Below are 11023 nucleotides of genomic sequence, written 5' to 3'. Positions count from 1 at the left end.
TGACATATACGAGGGATTTAGACGTGATCCAACTTGACACCGTCGTCTCAAAGCTTCGGCCGAAAAATCGTGGAAGACCAAACATGTACAAGTTGGACTAATTAACCTCAAAGGTATTTAAAATTCTCTTAATTCGATCGTCCACCTCAATAACGATGATATGATTGATCAACACACTTTTGGTGAAGACTCGTATGCATTCATTCACGTGTAACAGTGCATGCACCCTTTTGAAAAGAGCACGAATGAACAACACAGAAAGCGCAAGGCTAGTAATATTCCCACGTGTAATTTGGTGGTCGAGCCACATGGTGTGCATCGCAGAAAGAAGTGGTCGTGCACGTCCGGGCCGCAACGCGCAGATCCGGACCGTCCATCTCCGAGCGAACGTGCAGGATACGTGGGCACGTCAGCTCCGTGTCGCGCGTCCGGTCACCGGGCGGTTCACGTATCCCGGAACGAGGCTATATATAAACGGACGCCACCTGGAGAGGAGAGCCCAACAACAACAAAGAGCAAAGCACCTTCCCCAGCCAGACCCGAGCCCAAAAGGAAAAGGAGAAAAAGCTCCCCCAATCCAAAATGGGGACGTCTAGCGGGCGGCCGCATGCTCGTTGGTTCATCCGAGCGGTCGACCAAAAAAGGAAAGGGACGAGTCTGGCGCACCCGTGATTAGGAAAGTTCGTGTCGCCCCCGACAAAAAAAGGAAAGGAAAAATCTCTGCCTTCGTTTCTCGATCCCCAATTTCTTCATCAGCGGCAGCTCGCGGCCTCGGGCGCGTTCTCCGCCGCTCGTGGCCGAAATCAATGACGCGCGCCGCCTTGCCACCGCTCCTGCTATGAGCGCGACTGGCCAAGCACGCAACCCCGGCCACCGCGCTCGCTGCCGGCCGCCGGCCGCCGGCTACCCCTCTAGACGTGCGCCCCAGCCGCTGGCCAGGTTCCCGTCTCGCACCTCAAGAGGTCCACGCCCGAATCCCCGCCGCCGGGTTCTTCCCGCGACCACGCGCCCTTATTTTCCTCAACCGCGACCGCGACCGCGCCTCGTCCGGGAGCAGCAGTGGGGCAGCGGGTGAAGTAACAACACAAGCCGTGGAACAGCGACTCGCCAGTGGAGAACTGAGCGAGGGGAGGACGGCGGGGCTGGCGGTCGACGGCGACCCGAATCGTCGGTCGAGAGAGTACTCACGGGAGGATAGAGAGAGATGCTGGGAGGAAAAAGGGGGTAATGGGGAATCGGTGAAAAATAGGGAGGTAGGAAAGTGAGCGGTGGGTCTAACGTGATGGTACTTGCCTTGTAATGCTAATTTGTTGCCTAAAATCACTTACTAGTTGCTCATAAACGGGGCGGTTCTGGTTTTGTTCATTGCTGGTAGTTCGTGCCTAGTTGCTCGCCCAAGAGAAGAAAAGTACAGTACAGAGTTATGGGCTTCATTTTGGGAGGAAGAAGATATCGTGAAAGAGAGATGAGAGATGTGGGCCCACATAAGATTTGTTCAAAATTGCTAGTTTCTTGTCTATCAATATATTGCATAGTTGTAAATTTTAAATAAAAATTTGCTAGGTCAAGCATTGAAGTTGTGCTATTGGGCACCAAAATTGCTTTGTCGGGCATCAAATTTGCGCTTTCGGGCTTTGCGTTATCGGACACCAAAGTTGCGCATTCGGGCTCCAAAGTTGTGTCGTCGGACAACAAAATCATCATTTAAAGCATTGTCGAACACTAAGTTATGCAGTAAGATTCCAAAGTTGCCCTATCACACATCAAGAATGCGCTACAAGCACCAAAGTTGCTTTGTCAGGAAGGAAAGTTCTCCCTCGGGTTCCAAAGTTGCTTCGTAGGGTACCGAAGTTTCTCCATCATACACGAAGTATATTGCATAGTTATAACTTTTAAACAAATACTTGCTTAGTCGGGCACTTCCGTTGCACCAAAATTGTGTCATCGGACACCATGTCAGGCATTGTCGAGCACTCGTGTTGCATCGTAAGACACCAAAGTTGCTCCGTAGGACACCAAGAATCTGTCGCAAGCACCAAAGTTGCTCCATCGGGGTTCCGAAGTTGCTCTGTCAAGTAGCAAAGTTGCTCCGTCGGGTTCCAAAGTTGCTCTGGCGGGTTCCAAAGTTGCTACACAAAAATTGTGCTTCCACGCGCCAATGTTGCTCTAGTGCGACCACACACAAGGGGCGGCGGTGGAGTGTTGGCCGGCTATGTTCCTATTTTTTTCTCTAAGATGCATTGCTAGTTGGGTAAGAAAGGGACAGGAGAAAAAACAAGAACATAGGAAAAGAGGGAAAAAATGTCGGGTTGTGCCCATGTTGCCTCCGCTACAAAGTTGTGCAATAGAATTGCACGGTTGTGTACAAAGTTGCTCCGTCGGATTCCAAACTTACTCTGCCGGGCACAAAATTTCCTATGTCGAACACCAAAGTGCTCTGTTGGACATCAAATATTTGCAGCCAAGTACCAAAGACGCTCTAACGAGTTCCATAGTTGCTTTGGCGGACACCAAATTTGCCATATGTCGGGTAGCAAAGTTGATATGTGAGCACCAAAGATGTTCTGTCGGGCAACAAAATTGCTCCATCGGGTTCCGCTCTATCGGGCACGAAAGTTGTTATGTGGGTAGCTAAGTCGACCCGTGGGTGCAAAAGCTGCTCCGATGGGTTCTAAATTTGTTTTGTCGGACATCAAAATTGCGCTGCCACACGCCATGTTCCTTATTCTTTTCCTCTGTCATGGATTGATGCTTGGGTAAGAAAAGGACCGGAGAAAAACAAAGACCTAGGAAAAGAGTTGCTTCGCCGGACACCAAAGTTGCTTGTAAAGACATCAAAGTTGCTTCGTCGGACACCAAAACAGCGTTGGCAAGGAACAAATTGCTCTGACTAGTACCAAAATTGCTTGTTGGGTAAGAAAGTGACGGGAGAAAAACAAGAACAGAGGAAACGAGAAAAAAATTTGTTAAGCCGTGCCCATGATCTGTCGGCTACAAAATTGTGTACTAAAATTATACCATCGGGCGCCACAGCTATCGTGCATCAGTGTTGCTCTGTTAACACCAAAATAATTTCGCATGCACCAAAGTTGCTCCATCGTGCATTAGTGTTGCTCTGTTAACAACAAAATTGCTTTCTCACGAACCAAAGTTGCTCTGATGTGCATCAAAATTGCCCTGTCGGGTAGCAAAGTTGCACCTTCAGGCACCAAATTATGTCGTTGGACATCAAAGTTTACATGTTGGGCATTGCCACGCATTAAAAATGCGTCTTCTTAAACCAAAATTGGCTTGTCAGACAAAAGTTGCTCTAACAAGCAACAATGTTGCGTCACCGAGCAATAAAATTGTGTCGTTAGGCTCCGAAGTTGCTCTGTCCAACACCAAAATTACACCATCAACCGCCAAATTTGCTCTGATGGGTACCAAATTTTTTGATGAATGCTAGCTCCTCCCTTGGCCCTATCCCGCATAAGATTTCTAGTCCAGTCTATTGCAAAATCGAAGCTTCCTTGACCTCCGACAATGGCCGCCACCACCACTGCCTTGTCCATGTCGACATGGCCATGACATGGCCCGCGGCCTCGACTGCCTTCCTCGTGTGCTGATCTGCTCCCTGTCCCCCTTGAGCTTCCATGCCGCGAGGACGAACCTGGCACCACGCCTGGCCAACACCCACGACGTCTCCGCCACGATCCCCGATCGACATCACACCCATGAAGATGGCGGTTGTCTGGACGAGGTCGCTGGTGTTGTGGGTGGCCTCGTTGCCGGAGGTGCGTCAGCCTAGGGCGGCCGCTCGGCCCCGCCGTACCAGCCAGGCTCAGCAGCTCAGCCTCGGCGCTCATGGAGAAGTGGCCTGGAAAAGGGATCACGATGAGATGAAATGAAGGGAGAAGAAGACGCACGGAAACGGATAAGGTTTTCTATACCCGGTGTTTTTTTTTTTTTGAGGGAATACCCGGTGTTTTCTTTGTCGTTTACTGTGAGCGGTCAGAATATTTCGGGATGAAACAAATCGTTTGGCGAGGATAGCGCCCGCTCGGCGCGTCCGGCTGGCACGCGCCCGCCCGCGAGATTTCAGGATCCAAAATCGCCCCAGGAAGAAGCACAAAGCCTCTCTGTCTCCACCCACCTACTGGAATCCCCTCCCATAAATCCAGCGGACGGCGATTTTGATCTGCAGATCTCCTTGCTCCGGCCGGCCGCCCAGTTTCCAGGTGGGTTTCGCGATTTCCCCCGAGGATCTTACCCTGTTTATGTAGTTCGGAACCGGACGAACTGTTGTTTTTTGGTGGAGGGCAAGCGCTTGGCCCGCCCTAGGTGCCAAATTTGCTCGATCACCTCGGCTCGATTTGGGTTGTTTCTGGCGGGGGATTTCCCGGTTCCGTGGCGATTTGGCTGTGCCCAGATTGCCCGAGATCGCCGGAGTCCTCTCCCGATTTTTAGGCCCGCTTCCTGTGGCCGAAGGCGTATTTTGTCCAATCTAAGCAGATTACTGATCTCCTTCTATTTATCTGATTTTGCAGTGCTACCTCGTGCGTGGGAGCTGCTGCAGAACACAAACCCGCATCGCCTGAAGCGTTTCATGGGTGTCCCGGCGCTGGAGTGAGATCGAGATCGGAGAACCGCGAAATTCCCAGGGATTCCGCCATTCGGCCGCGCGAGACTGCATGAACTGTTTCGTGAATCTGGGACTGAACTCCAACTCCAACCACTACGTCGCCTGCCTCCTCATCTTCCTGCTGCATTTCTCGCCGCAGCCCCTCTCGAATCGCCAGCCCAATTCTAATTCCAATTCCAGTAGTAGTAAACGTCAAGGAGGAGAACCCAATCCCAGTAGTAATTTCTGAAGGAGGAGGAGAACAGAGCTGCACAAATGGCGAACAACAGTAAGTCCTCTAGTTCCTCTACGCAGATTTTGCTTGTGCTGCTGTTTTCCTGATTAAGCATTATTGGGGGATCTTATGCTTTTTCTTATTCTGATGCAAACTTAGTGTAGGAATCGAATTTTGCCATCATCTAGGACCAGGTGGTCCAATTTGATTTGGTATGCCAGACACTTGAGTAGTCGCTTATGGTTGTTGGGACTTTGGAGGAACCTCGTGGGCCAGACGAAAGAGGCATCAACCATCCAGCTACGATTGCCATTTCCGTGGTCGGTGATAGGAGGAAGAAAAAAACGAAATACTAGGTGTTTACATTTGTTATACCAACACCTCACGCAAAGGGAACCCACCTCTTCGGAAGCTTCTAGGATTTGACCAGTTGACCCGTTAGCAATACCAAGCCCATGTGTAGTTGTGGAGTCCTATGCTCTCTTTAGTTTTTAGCACTGAAAACTAGTTGGGAAGGGTGTGGTGTTCACACAAGATTCGTACACTACTTAAAATAGTACATAGATACCTGAAATCAGGTTACCCAAACTGCATCACGTTGAAGTAAGTGACGTTTTTTGTTTAGTTTTGTGTCGTCACCCCACGCATACGGATTGCCATTATTGTGATGCACCGATGCACGTAGTCGGCATATATTATATTGTTCAGAATATTCGCTCGTGGATCTAGTTTTTGTATAGGTTCGCTATCCTCCGATGCTACAATTGAAAATATGTTTTCATTTGCTTTGTTTAGCTGTGCTCTTGTCAGTTTCACATACCTCATATATGCGGATCTTTATTTTTGGGTCTTTGTGTTAGAAGCATATCCTGCAAGGGTTGTCTCGCTAAAGCTAGGTCTCAAACTACCACGATCATAAACAATAGCCTCAAAACATGCCGCCTATTGCACATTTATTGCAATGTGCCATGTGCCCAACCACTCATTTATAAGAACGTGCATCACGGCAGTCAATTAACAGCAGAAAAGATACTACTAATTATCTCTGTGGTCATAGGTATAGGTATAGGTATATAGTTTTAATCTGCAGCTGCCTGTCCAATAAAATGTTTACACATCTGAGTGTCCACTGTGTAGCTAGAGAACACAAATATTAGAGTTCCAGTCCACACTTGGTCAAGTTGTTGGGGGTAGTAAGCGAAACTCTATAATATTCCTGTCTTACTTCGCCATCATTGTTCTTAGACAGGGAACATGCCTCACTACTAACCCTCCATGGTGGAGGGGGTAGAGGAGGGTTGATGTGAGAAGAACAGGCGATATCGGCACTTTCACTGCTTGGTAGGCTTCTTTATGTTATTTTTGTATGAACTGGTATGTTATTTTTTCCTTTTGGAATACCCCTTTTCCACATACAAGCAAATTATGACCCATAAGGCCCGACACCTCTCCACCTAGAATAACACCCTAAAACTCCACATACATGTACTCAGTTAACCTCACAGCTCACAAGCATCCTCCATTCACAGCAAATTCTTCAGAAGATTAAAGCTTTTGTTTATCCTATCTATCGTCATAAGATATAACGCACAAAGCTCACCATAAGAGTGAAGTTTAGGTAATCTCTCAATATGGAGAAGTCATAGAAAACATTGCCTACTGGCTTCCTCTCTTCTACTAGTAGATATGCCCAAAAGTTGACTTTATGGGCCATGTTAATATTTAATTTTACAAATTTAATGTGAATCAGTTTTACATTGCCAGATGATAGTGAAAACAATACACACAATTGAATATTTCTTAATTTTAAAATTTCTGGTTCAGCTTGCCACTGTGAATTTGAGGTAAAACTTTTTTTTTCTTATTTCAGGTTCAAATGGTGAAAATGTTAGTAAAAAATCACACACACCATCTGCTATTGTTATTGGTGGTGGGTTTGCAGGCATTGCTGCTGCCAATGCGCTCAGAAATGCATCATTTGAGGTTCGTGTTCTTGTTCCGACCTTTTAGTTGCAATTCATGTGATGCCTTTTGATGCAGACACTTGTCATCTCATCAGTAATGCTAATGTGATTCCTTTCCAGGTGGTTCTTCTTGAATCCCGTGATCGGATAGGTGGTCGAGTTCACACTGACTACTCTTTTGGGTTTCCTGTTGATCTTGGGGCATCTTGGTGAGCTCTGTTCTTTCTTTGAACTGCTTTTGCAGTATTATTTAAACTGTATATGATCAAAAGTTCATTCAGTACCAGTTATGAATCTTACTTCCAATTTTTGTATGCACCAGGCTTCATGGTGTTTGTGAAGAAAATCCCCTGGCACCAATCATTTCAAGGCTTGGACTTCCACTGTACCGCACAAGTGGAGATGACTCTGTGCTTTTTGACCATGATCTCGAGAGGTAAAAATGACCAACTAGTATCTGTATGTAGATAGTTATGATGAAACCCTATAATGCTTCAACTAACCTGATATATTTTCTTCCAGTTATGCCCTTTATGACACTAACGGCTCTCAAGTTCCACAAGAGTTTGTAGAAGAAATAGGGAAAATATTTGAGGCTATTCTGGAAGAGGTAACAACATCTCTCGGTTCTTGGTGCTTATTGATTTTCTGCAACATTATTGGCTTATGATTTCCTATAACATTTGTTATTTGTATAGACTGGCAAATTAAGGGAAGAAATGAAGGAAGATATTTCTATAGCTAAGGCCATTGCAATTGTGCTGGAGAAAAATCCACACTTGAGGTTTGTGCCATCTAATCTCTGTGTGCATAGGTTATCCTAAAGGTATTCGTTATTATATCTGACATCATGGTCCACGCTTCAGGCAAGAAGGGATTGCGCATGACGTTCTTCAGTGGTATTTGTGCCGCATGGAGGGTTGGTTTGCCACTGATGCGGATGCAATCTCGCTCCAGTGCTGGGACCAGGTAGGATTCTCACCCCACCCAGTATTTAAATAGCCATATATCTTGCTGATGCTTTATACACATCACCCTTCCTTATTTCTGACGATATTCTGTGCAATGGGGTGCAGGAGGTGCTGCTTCCTGGCGGCCATGGTCTCATGGTGCGTGGATATCGTCCAGTTATAAATACTCTGGCAAAAGGACTAGATATACGCCTTGGTCACAGGTATGCTCATCTTTCCTCTAAATGCTCTTTGAGCATGCATGTTCCAGTCCACCATTTGTTAGTACTGATCCATTTTCTTTTCTTTAGGGCGGTCAAAATTGTTCGCCACTGGAATAGGGTGGAGGTAACTGTAAGCAGTGGTAAAACATTTGTTGCGGATGCTGCAGTCATTGCTGTTCCCTTGGGTGTTCTTAAAGCCAACACCATTAAATTTGAGCCGAGGCTCCCAGAGTGGAAGGAGGAAGCAATAAGAGAACTGTCAGTTGGAGTTGAGAACAAAATAGTTCTCCACTTCAGTGAGGTTTTCTGGCCTAATGTGGAGTTCCTTGGAGTAGTTTCATCCACTACATATGGATGCAGCTATTTCCTCAACCTTCACAAGGCGACGGGCCATCCTGTTCTTGTTTACATGCCTGCAGGCCGGCTTGCCTGTGACATTGAAAAGATGTCAGACGAGGCTGCTGCCCAGTTTGCCTTCTCCCAGTTAAAGAAAATCCTACCTAATGCAGCTGAGCCGGTTAGCATTTCAACACAAATCTCAATATAGACATCATAATATCTGCTTCAAATTCTTAAAAGTTCATGTTGCCTAAATCTTGTTGCAGCTTAATTACCTAGTCTCACACTGGGGCTCAGACGAGAACACGCTTGGTTCCTACACCTTTGACGGTGTGGGCAAGCCCCGTGACCTGTACGAGAAACTCCGCATCCCCGTCGACAACTTATTCTTTGCAGGGGAGGCCACGAGCGTCCAGTACACTGGCACGGTGCACGGAGCCTTCTCTACTGGCGAGATGGCTGCCGAAGAGTGCCGGATGAGGGTTCTGGAGAAGTTCCGGGAGCTGGACATGCTGGAGATGTGCCACCCGATGGCTGAGCAAACGGCCACGGTCTCCGTCCCGCTGCTCATCTCCCGGCTGTAAACTATAGTCGGAGCTGGCACACCGAGTTTGCTGGCCATTCCAGTGATTGCTCGAGGAAGACAGCATGGGAACAATCTATCCTTGCTCTTCCTTGTAGCATGAGGCGTGCGGTCATGTGACTCGTGGTTTGCTGAATAAATTATGATTGGATATTGTCAAGTGTGGGCGTTGTTGGTACTATATGTGTACTCAGACATAAATGGCGGTTATAAGTTTGGTTAGGCGCTACCTGTTACGGACTACGTGACCATCTTTGTAGGGCAAAGATGGTTTATGCGTGATGAACACTGTAATTTACATTAACATTCATAATATTGGTGATAATGGCAGATTCTCCATGAAGTTTATATCATTGTTCTGCTTCCGCAAAATTTGAACCAAAAGTACCAATAAGAATTATGGAACTGAGCGGTACCTATTTTATTTAAATATATATATACTACTATCGCAATTGCAATTCAAAATTCAGCTTTGGTTGTGTGCGCTGCTGGTGAGTTGATTTCCGGGATCATTTATAGGGAGATTTTTTATGAACAATGCCTATGGTCCTCACCTTAGAAAGAGTGTCTGCCTGCAAAGGTCAAGCAGCAGCGACTTGAAATGGACATAGAGAGGGCGGTGTATTGCTGTTGCTATCAGGTCCAGGAGCCAGAAGCTTCCTGATCACATCGTGTATCGCAGGGCTTCGGGCAGCAGGCGTTACGAGACAGCCTAAGCTTTTACCATAAATCTTTCCTTGACCTGATTTTATTCACTGTACGTGTACTGTACTTTCGTGCCATTGTTCTGTGGCTTCTGAATTTTCCTCTTTTTTGTTGTTGTAAATTTCTGCAATTTTCATGTACTGTTGTTGAACGTAAGGCCGTGGGCTCCCCTGATATTTTCTCTGAATGCCAATCGGATATTTTGAAAAAATGTTGCATGATCTATTTGGCAGATGGGCCTTGGCAACAAGGTCATCACTGAGTTATCCTAAACTTCGCAACAAGTTCTCCGGTCTTCTGTTCCTGCGGGCATAATATTCTAGACATTTCCAAGATTTCCGAAGCAACATTTGGCGACCAAACCTTTCTGATTTGAGAGGAGCATCGCCTCTCTGACGTCGTTTCATTTCATTATCTTAGCCATTACCTGCTCCCTGATAGGCTGGGACGTACGGTACTGTACGTATGCGTGGCGAGTTGCTGGTGCCGGCAAGCGGTGACAGCCCGTGAAGGAGCCTTGCCTGGCCTCATGCCGTTGCCCTCCTCCATGGGGAATTGCGGACACACACTTGCTCGCCATGCTTGTCAATTCAAGTAAAGGTGGAAAATCGACAAGTGTACCTGTTCTCATATCTTTTTGCACTATTTGGTGGATGTGTGCTGGGAATCTGTATATGAAGTTATGAACACATCAAGAAGTTTTGCCCAAAGATTTATAGGATAATAGTATATGTTCATCGATCCAGGTATCCAGCAGATTTCTAGTGTCTTTGCATGTATTCTAACTTAATTCTAGCTGTCCATTTACACACTCATGTTTTGTGTCCTCTGCTGCACACCCAGTGATCTCTAGCCAGTCGCCACGAATTGGAAAGCTCTGAGCTAGCAGGCACAAACCGAAATATTCAGACATCCTTCTCTGAGACCAACGCGTCACAGAGCTCCCAGCTCATATGCCATCAACGCATGCTGAGAGAAACGTAACGTATGGTATCGTGCAGTAACAGTACCTGCGATGGGAGTACTCATCCGGGCACTACCCTCGGAAATCTGTTGCGAATTTTCTAGCGGCCAGTCGTCACCATCCGTGTAGATATGTGGAAAACGATGTAAAAAAGACAGATATGTGGAAGACACGGTCTCAAATCTGTGGCAGTGTGGCTCTATAAATACAGGCTGGTCTCAAATTAACGACCTCCCAAGTGCTACCACAAAGCTTATATACAGTACTACACCTATCCGTATATTTTAGCTACTGTGTAAATTAACTATCCGTATGCAGTCTGCTTAATTATCTGCAGGTTAATTAACAGTTGCTGACGCTGGTCATGGCCAAGGCCCAGCTCGTCGCCCGGCTCGCCGTGGAGCTCGCCCCGTCGTCCCCGCTGTCGTCGATCATCAGGCGGCGCCGCCGACACTG

At 46.9% G+C, this 11023-nt stretch overlaps 1 protein-coding gene across 2 annotated transcripts; it reads left to right on the top strand.

Annotated features, from left to right (window-relative positions):
• Positions 1–4092: 4092 nt before the first annotated feature.
• Positions 4093–9246, top strand: LOC124678600 (polyamine oxidase 3). Of its 2 annotated transcripts, XM_047214468.1 has the most exons (11): positions 4093–4220; positions 4530–4892; positions 6709–6821; positions 6923–7011; positions 7125–7238; positions 7325–7412; positions 7501–7586; positions 7669–7771; positions 7879–7976; positions 8064–8493; positions 8582–9246. In XM_047214468.1, exons 2-11 carry the CDS (start codon positions 4880–4882, stop codon positions 8897–8899), a joined length of 1452 nt encoding a protein of 483 aa, XP_047070424.1. In that variant the 5' UTR covers positions 4093–4220; positions 4530–4879; the 3' UTR covers positions 8900–9246. The 2 variants fall into 2 exon arrangements, with proteins under 2 accessions (XP_047070424.1, XP_047070423.1); XM_047214467.1 differs by having other exon boundaries at positions 7879–8493.
• The last annotated feature ends 1777 nt before the right edge of the window (positions 9247–11023 follow it).

The sequence above is a fragment of the Lolium rigidum genome, chromosome 7 (genome assembly GCF_022539505.1).
Source record: "Lolium rigidum isolate FL_2022 chromosome 7, APGP_CSIRO_Lrig_0.1, whole genome shotgun sequence".
Classification (NCBI taxonomy): domain Eukaryota; kingdom Viridiplantae; phylum Streptophyta; class Magnoliopsida; order Poales; family Poaceae; genus Lolium; species Lolium rigidum.
The sequence above is the reverse complement of the archived record's forward strand: the minus strand, read 5'-3'. Positions and strand labels throughout refer to the sequence as shown.

Coding starts and splice junctions, on each gene's coding strand:
- LOC124678600 (XM_047214467.1), top strand. Junction 7,413..7,500: donor TTGAGGCTATTCTGGAAGAG/GTAACAACATCT, acceptor TTATTTGTATAG/ACTGGCAAATTAAGGGAAGA. Junction 7,772..7,878: donor CGCTCCAGTGCTGGGACCAG/GTAGGATTCTCA, acceptor AATGGGGTGCAG/GAGGTGCTGCTTCCTGGCGG.